Below are 17,227 nucleotides of genomic sequence, written 5' to 3' on the forward strand. Positions count from 1 at the left end.
CCTCACCAAAACCAGGTCGACCAATCGCCAATCACATCTCTGTTCCTGAGGCCCAAATCTGTGTATATGATCCTCTACCTGATGATTAGGAGGAGGGGGAGGGAGGGAGGGAGGGAGGTAGGTAGGGGGAGAGAGAGGGAGGGAGGGAGAAAGGAGTGGGGAGGGATGGAGGTAGGGGGAGAGAGAGGGAGGGGGAGGGGGGAGAAAGGAGGGAGGGAGGGGGAGAGGGAGGGGGAGAAAGGAGGGAGGGAGAAAGGAGTGGGGGAGGGAGGGAGGTAGGGGGGAGAGAGGGAGGGAGGGAGGGAAGAAAGGAGTGGGGGAGGGAGAGAGGGAGGGAAGAAAGGAGGGGGGAGGGAGAGAGGGAAGAAAGGGGGGGAGGGAGGGGGAGTGGAAGGGAGAAAGGGGGAGGGAGAGTAGGGAGGGGGAGTAGGGAGAGTAGGGGGGAGGGAGTAGGGAGAGAGGGGAGAACGAAGGGAGGGAGAGATGGTGGGTGGACTTGCACGATGCAGTCATTTCTGTTTATTTAGTTTCCTGCACTCTTTGTTTAGACTGTTTTTGACGGACGGTTTCATATTTTTTATTGGACACATGTCATCCCATCACCATCACCATGGTTTCTTGTCTCCTAGAGATGAACGTACTTTGGTGCGAAAAGTGCAAATCAATCCCAGATCAAAGAGCAAAGGACCTTGTGAAGATGCTGGAGGAAACAGGTACAAAAGTATCTATATTCACAGTAAAACGAGTCCTATATCGACATAACCTGAAAGGCCGCTCAGCAAGGAAGAAGCCACTGCTCCAAAACCGCCATAAAAAAGCCAGACTACGGTTTGCAACTGCACATGGGGACAAAGATCGTACTTTTTGGAGAAATGTCCTCTGGTCTGATGAAACAAAAATAGAACTTTTTGGCCATAATGACCATCGTTATGTTTGGAGGAAAAAGGGGGAGGCTTGCAAGCTGAAGAACACCATCCCAACCGTGAAGCACGGGGGTGGCAGCATCATGTTGTGGGGTTGCTTTGCTGCAGGTGGGACTGGTGCACCTCACAAAATAGATGGCATTACGAGGAAGGAAAATTATGTGGATATATTGAAGCAACATCTCAAGGCATCAGTCAGGAAGTTAAGTTTAAGTTTGGTCGCAAATTTGTGGGCAGAACTGAAAAAGCATGTGCGAGCAAGGAGGCCTACAAACCTGATTCAGTTACACCAGCTCTGTCAGGAGGAATGGGCCAAAATTCACCCAACTTATTGTGGGAAGCTTGTGGAAGGCTACCCGAAACGTTTGACCCAAGTTAAACAATTTAAAGGCAATGCTCCCAAATACTAATTGAGTGTATGTAAACTTCTGACCCACTGGGAATGTGATGAAAGAAATAAAAGCTGAAATAAATAATTCTCTCTACTATTATTCTGACATTTCACATTCTTAAAATAAAGTGGTGATCCTAACTGACTTAAGAAAGTGAATTTTTACTAGGATTAAAATGTCAGGAATTGTGAAAAACTGAGTTTAATTGTATTTGGCTAAAGGTGTATGTAAACTTCCGACTTCAACTGTATGTAGATGAGATAGATAGATTTGTACCACACACACGGTGATTTCTGGTTCTCTCTTTTGTCTCTCTTCTCTCTCCCTTTCTTAAGACACCCCAATGGTTAAGTGTATATAAAAACATGCTCACTTTAATATATAAGTTAAATGTTTATGTTGATGGATTGAGTGTTTTTTGTGTGTGTGTATGTGTGTTTATTTTAACAAAAGTTATCCAAAGCATGCTTGCTTTGGTACGAAAAACTGTGGTTGTGTCTGAAATCTTTCTAGCCTACTGCTTACTAATAAAATCAAATGTATTTCTATAGCCCTTCTTACATCAGCTGATATCTCAAAGTGCTGTACACAGAAACCCAGCCTAAAACCCCCCAAAACAGCAAGCTAATATGTACTAGCCATACTACATACGGATATACTAGTAAAACGCAGTATTAAACGTTAAACAAATATCAACATACTGGCTCAAACGACAGAAAAGAAGCAGCGGACACTATCGGCTGTTCGGTCACAGTTTCTGACGGACGTTTTATGGTGTTACACAGCGTACCATTTTCGTTTGTCAAACTGAACACAAATGCTAGCTAGCAGCTAACAAAATGAGTTTGTTTTTGGCCAAATTGTCATGTAAAAATGACATAGACGAGGTAATAAAAACCGTCGCTGAAAAGGTTTTAGTTCTTCGGTTTGGAAGAGATGAAGACTCGGTCTGCCTGCAACTTGACGAGATTGTAAGTAGCTAACGTTAGCATGTGTAGCTAGCATGCTAGCTGGGTAACTAGCTAGCTCTACCAGCTAACTACCTGCAATATTGTAGCCAGTAAACATTGATGCAAAACGTGCATGTCAATCGTTACCAATATTTACACCAACACTGTCAATGTATTTTTTTGTTGTTATTGTTGTTGTTGTAACGTTTGAGTCTGTCTGAATCGGGAATGACAAGTGTTCTCATTATTTTTGCCAGCTGTCCAAAACCTCCCACGACCTGAGTAACATGGCGTCTATCTACATCGTGGATGTGGACTCAGCCCCCGTCTACACGAGATACTTCGACATCAGTTACATCCCATCTACAGTCTTCTTCTTCAACGGACAACACATGAAAGTTGATTATGGGTGAGAAGGAAGATGGCCGACAACTAGCTAGAATACCACTGGTTGGGTTATACAGTCTACGTTTCAGTGAGTTGTAACACACTCTTCCCTTTTTTAATGTCATAGGTGTGGGTACTACTCATATTAGCTACAAGCCATTTCTCCTTTGTAGGCTTATAGCTAAAACACTGTTGTCTCTATACAGGTCTCCAGATCACACCAAGTTTGTGGGCAGTTTTAAGACCAAGCAGGACTTCCTGGATCTGATCGAGGTGATCTACAGAGGAGCTATGAGAGGGAAGATGATCGTCCAGAGTCCCATCGACCCTCAGAACATCCCCAAGTACGACCTGCTCTACCATGGGATCTGAGATTTCACCACGATTCCCCACCCTTCAGCGCAGTTACAAGCACCCTGGCTGCAGATCTCGTCGGGAGACCGACGGCGCGGTTTGAGCGCTCAACCTGCCGACAATTCATGTGAAAAGAAAACGTCTGACCGGCACAGAACGGATTGGCCCGGACAATTATGGTGTCGGCTTTATCAAGAGACGCCACTGTAGCTGGCGCCATCTCACTTCACCATTCATACTGATGTACCGATTTAGTGAAACTGTCCATAACTTGAGGTTTAATATTCTGATGTAGTGTTTAGTATTTTATTTATATATATATATATTAGTATTATATTTCCTAGGGGTTTGATATTTCCTAGGGAAATAGATCTCTCTAAGAGACACAGATATGTGTCAGAGTGAACAATCTTTTATTTCATACAATGAAGATTCATTTATATCTGGATGTTCTTGTTGCCTCTTTGTTTATAGTGGGAATGCTGAATCTAATGTATGTTTGGTCACAAGGTCAGAAACCTTTTGAACTTTTTGTTAATAAATGTGTCACTTCAAATAAGGATTGGTTTGATCTCTACTACCTCACCACAAATCATTATCTCCTAAATTATTAGCTACATAAAAATAAGACCGCTCACAGGGCTGGACATCCTTGTATTATCTAAGCCCAGACACCACAGACAGTGCAGGAGATCCTTGTATTATCTAAGCCCAGACACCACAGTGCTGGAGATCCTTGTATTATCTAACCCCAGGCACCACAGACAGTGCAGGAGATCCTTGTATTATCTGAGCCCAGACACCACAGACAGTGCAGGAGATCCTTGTATTATCTAAGCCCAGGCACCACAGTGCAGGAGATCCTTGTATTATCTAAGCCCAGGCACCACAGTGCAGGAGATCCTTGTATTATCTAAGCCCAGACACCACAGTGCAGGAGATCCTTGTATTATCTAATCCCAGACACCACAGTGCAGGAGATCCTTGTATTATCTAAGCCCAGACACCACAGACAGTGCAGGAGATCCTTGTATTATCTAAGCCCAGGCACCACAGTGCAGGAGATCCTTGTATTATCTAAGCCCAGGCACCACAGTGCTGGAGATCCTTGTATTATCTAAGCCCAGGCACCACAGTGCAGGAGATCCTTGTATTATCTAATCCCAGACACCACAGTGCAGGAGATCCTTGTATTATCTAAGCCCAGACACCACAGACAGTGCAGGAGATCCTTGTATTATCTAAGCCCAGGCACCACAGTGCTGGAGATCCTTGTATTATCTAAGCCCAGGCACCACAGTGCTGGAGATCCTTGTATTATCTAAGCCCAGACACCACAGTGCTGGAGATCCTTGTATTATCTAAGCCCAGACACCACAGTGCTGGAGATCCTTGTATTGTCTAAGCCCAGACACCACAGACAGTGCTGGAGATCCTTGTATTATCTAAGCCCAGGCACCACAGTGCTGGAGATCCTTGTATTATCTAATCCCAGACACCACAGTGTTGGAGATCATTGTATTATCTAATCCCAGGCACCACAGTGCTGGAGATCATTGTATTATCTAATCCCAGACACCACAGTGTTGGAGATCATTGTATTATCTAATCCCAGGCACCACAGTGCAGGAGATCCTTGTATTATCTAAGCCCAGGCACCACAGACAGTGCTGGAGATCCTTGTATTATCTAAGCCCAGGCACCACAGTGCTGGAGATCCTTGTATTATCTAAACCCAGGCACCACAGTGCTGGAGATCCTTGTATTATCTAAGCCCAGACACCACAGTGCTGGAGATCCTTGTATTATCTAAGCCCAGACACCACAGTGCTGGAGATCCTTGTATTGTCTAAGCCCAGACACCACAGACAGTGCTGGAGATCCTTGTATTATCTAAGCCCAGGCACCACAGTGCTGGAGATCCTTGTATTATCTAATCCCAGACACCACAGTGTTGGAGATCATTGTATTATCTAATCCCAGGCACCACAGTGCTGGAGATCATTGTATTATCTAATCCCAGGCACCACAGTGCTGGAGATCATTGTATTATCTAAGCCCAGACACCACAGACAATGCAGGAGATCCTTGTATTATCTGAGCCCAGACACCACAGACAGTGCTGGAGATCCTTGTATTATCTAATCCCAGACACCACAGTGCTGGAGATCCTTGTATTATCTAAGCCCAGACACCACAGTGCTGGAGATCATTGTATTATCTAAGCCCAGACACCACAGACAATGCAGGAGATCCTTGTATTATCTGAGCCCAGACACCACAGACAGTGCTGGAGATCCTTGTAATATCTAAGCCCAGACACCACAGTGCAGGAGATCCTTGTATTATCTAAGCCCAGACACCACAGTGCAGGAGATCCTTGTATTATCTAAGCCCAGACACCACAGTGCTGGAGATCCTTGTATTATCTAAGCCCAGACACCACAGTGCAGGAGATCCTTGTATTATCTAAGCCCAGGCACCACAGTGCAGGAGATCCTTGTATTATCTAAGCCCAGACACCACAGTGCAGGAGATCCTTGTATTATCTAATCCCAGGCACCACAGTGCTGGAGATCATTGTATTATCTAATCCCAGACACCACAGTGCTGGAGATCCTTGTATTATCTAATCCCAGACACCACAGTGCTGGAGATCCTTGTATTATCTAATCCCAGGCACCACAGTGCTGGAGATCCTTGTATTGTCTAAGCCCAGACACCACAGACAATGCAGGAGATCCTTGTATTATCTAATCCCAGACACCACAGTGCAGGAGATCATTGTATTATCTAATCCCAGACACCACAGTGCAGGAGATCATTGTATTATCTAATCCCAGACACCACAGTGCAGGAGATCATTGTATTATCTAATCCCAGACACCACAGTGCAGGAGATCATTGTATTATCTAATCCCAGACACCACAGTGCAGGAGATCCTTGTATTATCTAAGCCCAGACACCACAGTGTTGAGTGACTTGCATCTACCGATCAATTTGGAGATTTGTTGGTATTTTGGTCCATTAATAATAAAAGTATTTTTAAAATGTCAAACTTGAAAAATGTCTAGTTTCTTTAGTTTATCATACTACCATCATCAACATTTTAATGAATTTTAACCACTTTAAAAAAAAATTTGACTTGCCTCAATAATGTAAAAAGCCCATTTCATACAGAATGTAACGAACTGGACTACATTTAGTAAGATACTTTGAAGAGGGCAATTGGGTTAAATGGCCGTTTCGGTGTTTGCTCGTCTTCACTCAGTGTTACTTGTCGTTAACCGACATTCCCAGAAAGTCAAGACTTCCCACATCAACTCATTCTCAGCTTCAGAATCATCTACATTCACAGAGTAGTGTGGTTACCATTAGATATATTACCCAGACTGACCCAGAGTTGTGTGGCTACCATTAGATATATTACCCAGACTGACCCAGAGTTGTGTGGTTATCATTAGATATATTACCCAGGGTTGTGTGGATACCATTAGATATATTACCCAGACTGACCCAGAGTTGTGTGGTTACCATTATATATATTACCCAGAGTTGTGTGGATACCATTAGATATATTACCCAGACTGACCCAGAGTTGTGTGGCTACCATCAGATATATTACCCAGACTGACCCAGAGTTGTGTGGTTCCCATTAGATATATTACCCAGGGTTGTGTGGATACCATTAGATATATTACCCAGACTGACCCAGAGTTGTGTGGCTACCATTAGATATATTACCCAGACTGACCCAGAGTTGTGTGGTTACCATTATATATATTACCCAGAGTTGTGTGGTTACCATTAGATATATTACCCAGACTGACCCAGAGTTGTGTGGCTACCATTAGATATATTACCCAGACTGACCCAGAGTTGTGTGGCTACCATTAGATATATTACCCAGACTGACCCAGAGTTGTGTGGTTACCATTATATATATTACCCAGAGTTGTGTGGATACCATTAGATATATTACCCAGACTGACCCAGAGTTGTGTGGATACCATTAGATATATTACCCAGACTGACCCAGAGTTGTGTGGTTACCATTATATATATTACCCAGAGTTGTGTGGTTACCATTAGATATATTACCCAGACTGACCCAGAGTTGTGTGGCTACCATTAGATATATTACCCAGACTGACCCAGAGTTGTGTGGTTCCCATTAGATATATTACCCAGGGTTGTGTGGATACCATTAGATATATTACCCAGAGTTACCCAGGGTTGTGTGGATACCATTAGATATATTACCCAGGGTTGTGTGGATACCATTAGATATATTACCCAGGGTTGTGTGGATACCATTAGATATATTACCCAGAGTTACCCAGGGTTGTGTGGTTACCATTAGATATATTACCCAGACTGACCCAGAGTTGTGTGGTTACCATTAGATATATTACCCAGGGTTGTGTGGATACCATTAGATATATTACCCAGAGTTACCCAGGGTTGTGTGGATACCATTAGATATATTACCCAGGGTTGTGTGGATACCATTAGATATATTACCCAGAGTTACCCAGGGGTAAACCTTAGAGGGAATTGTTGATTTGCTGTACATTTTTTATTCTAGATAACATTTTATTTTATAAAAAATGTGCCAAAAAAAAAAAAAGAAGCATTTTACATAAATGTCTTTAGTATTTTACAGATAGTAAGATTTAAAAAAAAGTATTTATCCACAATCTGCTGTGGACTAGTCCGGTCCTGGAGTGTCTTAACAAAATTAAACTAAAAATATTTAGGATGATTTCATCCAGTGTCCAGAAAAATGATTTAACATGAATTAGACCAAGTGTCTTTCTGAGCGAAAGATAAATACTCAATTCCCACTGTCCCCCTGTACTTCACTGGTGCTGTCAGTAAGGCCTGGTGATGCCTCTCCCGCTGTGAGGCCTGATCTGTGAGGCCTGATCTGTCCCCCTGTACTTCACTGGTGCTGTCAATAAGGCCTGGTGATGTCTGTCCCGTTGTGAGGCCTGATCTGTCCCGCGGTGCCCCTGTACTTCACTGGTGCTGTCAGTAAGGCCCGGTGATGCCTCTCCCGCTGTGAGGCCTGATCTGTCCCGCGGTGCCCCTGCTGCGGGTCACCATGCTGAAGGTGGTGGGCGGTTTAGGACTCAGCGTTTTGGAGAAGAACCTAAACACCGACTCCATGCAGACAGACGGAGCGGCGTCATGACTCTGTGTACCAGCTGACATCTGAGGGCATCCTGCTTTCAACGACCCCACTGGCTGATTCAGGGGCTTGGAGCTCAGTACCCACCTAAAAGGCAACGTCTTATGTAATGTGCAATGTAAAAAGAGAATATATTGTCAATTACTTCCCTGGTTATATAAACGGCATCAACCCACCTCCTGGAAGGTGTCCTGACTTCCCTGGTTATATAAAAGGCATCAACCCACCTCCTGGAGCGTGTCCTGACTTCCCTGGTTATATAAAGACATCAACCCACCTCCTGGAGCGTGTCCTGACTTCCCTGGTTATATAAAAAGGCATCAACCCACCTCCTGGAGCGTGTCCTGACTTCCCTGGTTATATAAAGACATCAACCCACCTCCTGGAGCATGTCCTGACTTCCCTGGTTATATAAAAAGGCATCAACCCACCTCCTGGAGCGTGTCCTGACTTCCCTGGTTATATAAAGACATCAACCCACCTCCTGGAGCATGTCCTGACTTCCCTGGTTATATAAAAAGGCATCAACCCACCTCCTGGAGCGTGTCCTGACTTCCCTGGTTATATAAAAGGCATCAACCCACCTCCTGGAGCGTGTCCTGACTTCCCTGGTTATATAAAAGGCATCAACCCACCTCCTGGAGCGTGTCCTGACTTCCCTGGTTATATAAAGACATCAACCCACCTCCTGGAGCGTGTCCTGACTTCCCTGGTTATATAAAAAGGCATCAACCCACCTCCTGGAGCGTGTCCTGACTTCCCTGGTTATATAAAAGGCATCAACTCACCTCCTGGAGCGTGTCCTGACTTCCCTGGTTATATAAAAGGCATCAACTCACCTCCTGGAGCGTGTCCTGACTTCCCTGGTTATATAAAGACATCAACCCACCTCCTGGAGCGTGTCCTCAGCCACTCTCGACCCGCCGCGTCCAATGGCTGGTGCCACAGGCTGTGGGAGGAGTCCAGGAAGGCCGCCGCCCACACCTGCGTCACCACTTGTTGCGGTCGTCGGCACAGCAGGTCCACGAACGCCAGGCCTCCGTAACCGTGCGCTACCACGACAACACGCCGGGAGACGCAGCGCGACACCATGAGGTCCCAGACGCGGTGGACGTGCTCCTCCGGAGTCTCCCCAGCACCTCCTCCTTGGTTGGGGTTCATCAGGAGGACAGAGCTGCCCTCTTCCAGGACCCTCCTCACATAGGGGATCATGCTGCCTCTCTCCAGACCCTCGCTGGCAGCAGCCCTCCAGCTCCACAGCCCGCAGCGCACCGTTCCCCGGTCCTGGACCACCACCAACAGGTTGGCAGGGCTCTCCAGGGCCCCAGGGGATAGGTACACGTAGCCCTGGCTGGGGGCTCCTCGGTGGGGGCTAAAGTAGACCCTGTGGTGGTCCCCCTGCCCCTGGGACTCTGGTGGAGGAGGGAGGTAAACCTCCTTGCTGAGAGATGGAGGAGGGAGGTAAACCTCCTTGCTGAGAGATGGAGGAGGAGGGAGGTAAACCTCCTTGCTGAGAGATGGAGGAGGAGGGAGGTAAACCTCCTTGCTGAGAGATGGAGGAGGGAGGTAAACCTCCTTGCTGAGAGATGGAGGAGGGAGGTAAACCTCCTTGCTGAGAGATGGAGGAGGGAGGTAAACCTCCTTGCTGAGAGATGGAGGAGGGAGGTAAACCTCCTTGCTGAGAGATGGAGGAGGGAGGTAAACCTCCTTGCTGAGAGATGGAGGAGGGAGGTAAACCTCCTTGTTGAAGGGTGGAGGAGGGATGTAAACCTCCTTGCTGAGAGATGGGAGGTAGAGCCTGACGAGGTGGAGCTGCTCCTCCAGGAGAGAGTGAACGTGTTGGGTGACGTGGAGACATAAAGCCTGGTCCTCTCTCTGGGTGACGTCTGGGTCACAGCCCCTCTGGAACATGAAGGGCTCCTGGGTGACCCGGTGACACAGACGTCCGTCCGAGGTGAAGCGATACGGGAAGATTGAGGGAGGGGAGACAGCCTGACCCCCCTGGCTCTGGGTCTGACCCTGGGTCTGAGCGGTGTCCACCATTAACTCCATCCTGGTGCAAAGCATAAAGGGAAAATTATCCTCTAGCCTGGGGAGTATTGAGGAAGGGCTATCTGATCCCGTTAGCCTCTAGCCTGGGGAGTATTGAGGAAGGGCTATCTGATCCCGTTAGCCTCTAGCCTGGGGAGTATTGAGGAAGGGCTATCTGATCCCGTTAGCCTCTAGCCTGGGGAGTATTGAGGAAGGGCTATCTGATCCCGTTAGCCTCTAGCCTGGGGAGTATTGAGGAAGGGCTATCTGATCCCGTTAGCCTCTAGCCTGGGGAGTATTGAGGAAGGGCTATCTGATCCCGTTAGCCTCTAGCCTGGGGAGTATTGAGGAAGGGCTATCTGATCCCGTTAGCCTCTAGCCTGGGGAGTATGGAGGAAGGGCTATCTGATCCCGTTAGCCTCTAGCCTGGGGAGTATTGAGGAAGTAAGCGCATCGTTATTTGTGTACAGTGGGATCCCAAATGATTGACAGCCCTACTGAAGATGAGCAGAAATGACTGTATTAAAATTATACAAATACTGAGCTATATTGTACACTGAAACCCCCCCCCCCCAAAAAAAACAGGGTAATTATATAATTTTATGCTAATATAATTGCTCCATTGGTGTGTGTGTGTTGCCAAAGAGCTTTATATTCATGTCATCCAACTAATGTAAACGTCTGGAGTTTTTTTTTTTAAATGACATCGGCACTTGGATTGAAACCAGGTGCTTTGGTCAGATCACCTGTAAAATACGACCTCTTCGTCCACACAGACCAGCGGTGGGTTTGGTGTCCAAATCAGGATGCATGAGCAGAGAATAACCCCATTTACCTACTGTAAAATATGGATGGTGGATCTTTGACGTTGTGGGGTTTTTGATGCTTCCGCTAGTCCTGGGACCTTTTGTCTAAGGGCAACGGCATCACGAACTCTACCTGAGTACCAGGAAATTTTAGCCCCCCCCCCCAAAAAAACTGGTTTCCTCTGTCAGGTAGCTGAAACTTGTGACTAAGTGGATCTTCCAGTAAGACAATAACTCCAAGCACAACATCAAAATCCACAAAGAAATTGTTAATTAGCCACCCTAAAAAATCATCTCAGTGTTCCGGACTTCAAAACCCATTGAAAACCTTTGTTTTGAATTGAAGAGGGAAGTTCCTAAACACGTTTCATACAGTCCTTTTTTTCTCCCCTCATCTTCATCAAGGGTGTCAATAATTTGGGACCCAAACTGTATATCCTAACCAATAAAAGGTAAAACGGTTTGCGTTACCATTTATTGTAAACTAGGATTTATTTTTGCATTGTATTTGTCAGTTCATTTATCACCATGGCTAATAGCACCCCTCCTCACCGAAACATACCTGGTTAAAGTGATGCGTCGGCGCTGTATGAGTTCTGGCCGATCAGTTGTATCCAATAACCCCAAAGAAGCCAATGAGAAAAGGCACTTTAAACGTTACTTTACTTTCGACTGAATATTAGTAATGACCGTTCCGAAGATGCTTTGACAGGTGGAAGTTACAAACGAAAAGCGACGACGTGACGAACCAACCCCCCCCCATCTATAGGTCAAGGTGCATGCCATAGCGACGACGTGACGACTCAACCTCCATGCCATAGCGATGACGTGACGACTCAACCTCCATGCCATAGCGACGACGTGACGACTCAACCTCCATGCCATAGCGACGACGTGACTCAACCTCCATGCCATAGCGACGACGTGACTCAACCTCCATACCATAGCGACTACGTGACTCAACCTCCATACCATAGCGACGACGTGACTCAACCTCCATGCCATAGCGATGCCATAGTGCGAGAATGTCATGGAAATGCTGCATGACATAATCAGTCACAAGATACAAATATATACATTTTTTAAGTGTTTTATTTATGTTTAACTTCGAGATAATAAGCTTTAACCACACAGAGATGCTTTTTATTTAAAATATAAAATGTTATTGTACACTTACTTCACACTCTTTATTGCTGAGCAATATGATAAGGCCATTTCAGGACTGTCATCTTGATCGATACATTGGCAATTGTTCCACCATGAATGTATTATGACGTATATGAGTTATATATATATATATATATATATATATAAAATAAAAAAATCACATGTTGCATAAAAATCCCATGTTGCATAAAAAATCACATGTTGCATAAAAATCACATGTTGCATAAAAATCAAATGTTGCTGTTGCATAAAAATCACATGTTGCTGTTGCATAAAAATCACATGTTGCATAAAAATCACATGTTGCATAAAAATCACATGTTGCTGTTCCATAAAAATCTCATGTTGCTGTTGCATAAAAATCACGTTGCATAAAAATCACATGTTGCATAAAAATCACATGTTGCTTGATCTATCTCTCTATGTCTGTCCGGGTGCTGTGAGCATCTGTGATGATGGTTGGCGGCTTGTATCCAAATGACCTTCCGCTGCGTTGATCCGTCTATTGGTCTGTCTACCCTCAGTGACCCTGCTGTGTCATAACAGTGGGAGTGGTCAGAACCTCTGGTGCATCTGCAGGAACGCAGGGTCAAAGGTCAGAGATTAAGGGACAAGGTCAAGGGGCGCGTGATGAGAGCCGTCGTTGTCAGAGAGTGTGAGGGACTAGAAAGTGTTCCCCGCTACCAGAATAAATACGCCTGGTCAAACCTGGATCAACCTGGATCCTAATGTTCACCTCTGATAGAGATAGTTCAACCTGGATCAACCTGGATCCTAATGTTCACCTCTGATAGAGATAGTTCAACCTGGATCAACCTGGATCCTAATGTTCACCTCTGATAGAGATAGTTCAACCTGGATCAACCTGGATCCTAATGTTCACCTCTGATAGAGATAGTTCAACCTGGATCAACCTGGATCCTAATGTTCACCTCTGATAGAGATAGTTCAACCTGGATCAACCTGGATCCTAATGTTCACCTCTGATAGAGATAGTTCAACCTGGATCAACCTGGATCCTAATGTTCACCTCTGATAGAGATAGTTCAACCTGGATCAAGCTGGATCCTAATGTTCACCTCTGATAGAGATAGTTCAACCTGGATCAACCTGGATCCTAATGTTCACCTCTGATAGAGATAGTTCAACCTGGATCAACCTGGATCCTAATGTTCACCTCTGATAGAAATAGTTCAACCTGGATCAACCTGGATCCTAATGTTCACCTCTGATAGAGATAGTTCAACCTGGATCAACCTGGATCCGAATGTTCACCTCTGACAGAGATAGTTCAACCTGGATCAACCTGGATCCGAATGTTCACCTCTGATAGAGATAGTTCAACCTGGATCAACCTGGATCCTAATGTTCACCTCTGATAGAGATAGTTCAACCTGGATCAACCTGGATCCGAATGTTCACCTCTGATAGAGATAGTTCAACCTGGATCAACCTGGATCCTAATGTTCACCTCTGATAGAGATAGTTCAACCTGGATCAACCTGGATCCGAATGTTCACCTCTGATAGAGATAGTTCAACCTGGATCAAGCTGGATCCTAATGTTCACCTCTGATAGAGATAGTTCAACCTGGATCAACCTGGATCCTAATGTTCACCTCTGATAGAGATAGTTCAACCTGGATCAACCTGGATCCTAATGTTCACCTCTGATAGAGATAGTTCAACCTGGATCAACCTGGATCCTAATGTTCACCTCTGATAGAGATAGTTCAACCTGGATCAACCTGGATCCTAATGTTCACCTCTGATAGAGATAGTTCAACCTGGATCAACCTGGATCCTAATGTTCACCTCTGATAGAGATAGTTCAACCTGGATCAACCTGGATCCGAATGTTCACCTCTGATAGAGATAGTTCAACCTGGATCAAGCTGGATCCTAATGTTCACCTCTGATAGAGATAGTTCAACCTGGATCAACCTGGATCCTAATGTTCACCTCTGATAGAGATAGTTCAACCTGGATCAACCTGGATCCTAATGTTCACCTCTGATAGAGATAGTTCAACCTGGATCAACCTGGATCCTAATGTTCACCTCTGACAGAGATAGTTCAACCTAGATCAACCTGGATCCTAATGTTCACCTCTGATAGAGATAGTTCAACCTGGATCAACCTGGATCCTAATTTTCACCTCTGATAGAGATAGTTCAACCTGGATCAACCTGGATCCTAATGTTCACCTCTGATAGAGATAGTTCAACCTGGATCAACCTGGATCCGAATGTTCACCTCTGATAGAGATAGTTCAACCTGGATCAAGCTGGATCCTAATTTTCACCTCTGATAGAGATAGTTCAACCTGGATCAACCTGGATCCTAATGTTCACCTCTGATAGAGATAGTTCAACCTGGATCAACCTGGATCCTAATGTTCACCTCTGATAGAGATAGTTCAACCTGGATCAACCTGGATCCTAATGTTCACCTCTGATAGAGATAGTTCAACCTGGATCAACCTGGATCCTAATGTTCACCTCTGACAGAGATAGTTCAACCTGGATCAACCTGGATCCTAATGTTCACCTCTGATAGAGATAGTTCAACCTGGATCAACCTGGATCCGAATGTTCACCTCTGATAGAGATAGTTCAACCTGGATCAACCTGGATCCTAATGTTCACCTCTGATAGAGATAGTTCAACCTGGATCAACCTGGATCCGAATGTTCACCTCTGATAGAGATAGTTCAACCTGGATCAAGCTGGATCCTAATGTTCACCTCTGATAGAGATAGTTCAACCTGGATCAACCTGGATCCTAATGTTCACCTCTGATAGAGATAGTTCAACCTGGATCAACCTGGATCCTAATGTTCACCTCTGATAGAGATAGTTCAACCTGGATCAACCTGGATCCTAATGTTCACCTCTGATAGAGATAGTTCAACCTGGATCAACCTGGATCCTAATGTTCACCTCTGATAGAGATAGTTCAACCTGGATCAACCTGGATCCTAATGTTCACCTCTGATAGAGATAGTTCAACCTGGATCAACCTGGATCCGAATGTTCACCTCTGATAGAGATAGTTCAACCTGGATCAACCTGGATCCTAATGTTCACCTCTGATAGAGATAGTTCAACCTGGATCAACCTGGATCCTAATGTTCACCTCTGATAGAGATAGTTCAACCTGGATCAACCTGGATCCGAATGTTCACCTCTGATAGAGATAGTTCAACCTGGATCAACCTGGATCCTAATGTTCACCTCTGACAGAGATAGTTCAACCTAGATCAACCTGGATCCTAATGTTCACCTCTGATAGAGATAGTTCAACCTGGATCAACCTGGATCCTAATGTTCACCTCTGATAGAGATAGTTCAACCTGGATCAACCTGGATCCTAATGTTCACCTCTGATAGAGATAGTTCAACCTGGATCAACCTGGATCCGAATGTTCACCTCTGATAGAGATAGTTCAACCTGGATCAAGCTGGATCCTAATTTTCACCTCTGATAGAGATAGTTCAACCTGGATCAACCTGGATCCTAATGTTCACCTCTGATAGAGATAGTTCAACCTGGATCAACCTGGATCCTAATGTTCACCTCTGATAGAGATAGTTCAACCTGGATCAACCTGGATCCTAATGTTCACCTCTGATAGAGATAGTTCAACCTGGATCAAGCTGGATCCTAATGTTCACCTCTGATAGAGATAGTTCAACCTGGATCAACCTGGATCCTAATGTTCACCTCTGATAGAGATAGTTCAACCTGGATCAACCTGGATCCTAATGTTCACCTCTGACAGAGATAGTTCAACCTGGATCAACCTGGATCCGAATGTTCACCTCTGATAGAGATAGTTCAACCTGGATCAACCTGGATCCTAATGTTCACCTCTGATAGAGATAGTTCAACCTGGATCAACCTGGATCCTAATGTTCACCTCTGACAGAGATAGTTCAACCTGGATCAACCTGGATCCTAATGTTCACCTCTGATAGAGATAGTTCAACCTGGATCAACCTGGATCCTAATGTTCACCTCTGACAGAGATAGTTCAACCTAGATCAACCTGGATCCTAATGTTCACCTCTGATAGAGATAGTTCAACCTGGATCAACCTGGATCCTAATGTTCACCTCTGATAGAGATAGTTCAACCTGGATCAACCTGGATCCGAATGTTCACCTCTGATAGAGATAGTTCAACCTGGATCAACCTGGATCCTAATGTTCACCTCTGATAGAGATAGTTCAACCTGGATCAACCTGGATCCGAATGTTCACCTCTGATAGAGATAGTTCAACCTGGATCAAGCTGGATCCTAATGTTCACCTCTGATAGAGATAGTTCAACCTGGATCAACCTGGATCCTAATGTTCACCTCTGATAGAGATAGTTCAACCTGGATCAACCTGGATCCTAATGTTCACCTCTGATAGAGATAGTTCAACCTGGATCAACCTGGATCCTAATGTTCACCTCTGATAGAGATAGTTCAACGTGGATCAAGCTGGATCCTAATGTTCACCTCTGATAGAGATAGTTCAACCTGGATCAACCTGGATCCTAATGTTCACCTCTGATAGAGATAGTTCAACCTGGATCAACCTGGATCCTAATGTTCACCTCTGACAGAGATAGTTCAACCTGGATCAACCTGGATCCTAATGTTCACCTCTGATAGAGATAGTTCAACCTGGATCAACCTGGATCCTAATGTTCACCTCTGATAGAGATAGTTCAACCTGGATCAACCTGGATCCTAATGTTAACCTCTGATAGAGATAGTTCAACCTGGATCAACCTGGATCCTAATGTTCACCTCTGATAGAGATAGTTCAACCTGGATCAACCTGGATCCTAATGTTCACCTCTGATAGAGATAGTTCAACCTGGATCAACCTGGATCCTAATGTTCACCTCTGATAGAGATAGTTCAACCTGGATCAACCTGGATCCTAATGTTCACCTCTGATAGAGATAGTTCAACCTGGATCAACCTGGATCCTAATGTTCACCTCTGATAGAGATAGTTCAACCT

The 17,227-nt window shown here is 45.0% G+C and overlaps 3 protein-coding genes across 3 annotated transcripts in view; 2 read left to right on the top strand and 1 right to left on the bottom strand.

The window, feature by feature from the left end:
* Positions 1-102, top strand: part of pros1 (protein S) — a 41,875-nt gene extending 41,773 nt beyond the window's left edge. The window contains exon 14 of the mRNA XM_045699644.1: positions 1-102. This exon is cut by the window's left edge and continues 203 nt beyond it. The gene's annotated coding sequence lies outside the window, so the exon portion shown is untranslated.
* A 1,996-nt stretch (positions 103-2,098) lies between these two features.
* txnl4b (thioredoxin-like 4B) lies at positions 2,099-3,559 on the top strand. The gene is given in 3 exon segments (NM_001140727.2): positions 2,099-2,286; positions 2,523-2,674; positions 2,859-3,559. Coding segments are annotated over 3 exon segments (450 nt in total). The 5' UTR covers positions 2,099-2,154; the 3' UTR covers positions 3,025-3,559.
* A 4,166-nt stretch (positions 3,560-7,725) lies between these two features.
* Positions 7,726-11,790, bottom strand: si:ch73-41e3.7 (cotranscriptional regulator FAM172A homolog). Its single transcript, XM_014151174.1, has 4 exons — positions 11,601-11,790; positions 10,000-10,254; positions 9,091-9,552; positions 7,726-8,288 (listed from the first exon to the last, which is right to left on the bottom strand). Exons 2-4 carry the CDS (start codon positions 10,251-10,253, stop codon positions 8,042-8,044), a joined length of 963 nt encoding a protein of 320 aa, XP_014006649.1. The 5' UTR covers position 10,254; positions 11,601-11,790; the 3' UTR covers positions 7,726-8,041.
* Positions 11,791-17,227: the final 5,437 nt, after the last annotated feature.

Source organism: Salmo salar, chromosome ssa17, assembly GCF_905237065.1.
Source record: "Salmo salar chromosome ssa17, Ssal_v3.1, whole genome shotgun sequence".
NCBI lineage: Eukaryota > Metazoa > Chordata > Actinopteri > Salmoniformes > Salmonidae > Salmo > Salmo salar.

Coding starts and splice junctions, on each gene's coding strand:
- si:ch73-41e3.7 (XM_014151174.1), bottom strand. CDS start 10,253: ATGGAGTTAATGGTGGACACCGCTCAGACCCAGGGTCAGACCCAGAGC. Junction 9,553..9,999: donor GAGCAGCTCCACCTCGTCAG/GCTCTACCTCCC, acceptor AGGAGCCCCCAG/CCAGGGCTACGTGTACCTAT. Junction 8,289..9,090: donor CTGAGGACACGCTCCAGGAG/GTGGGTTGATGT, acceptor GTTGCCTTTTAG/GTGGGTACTGAGCTCCAAGC.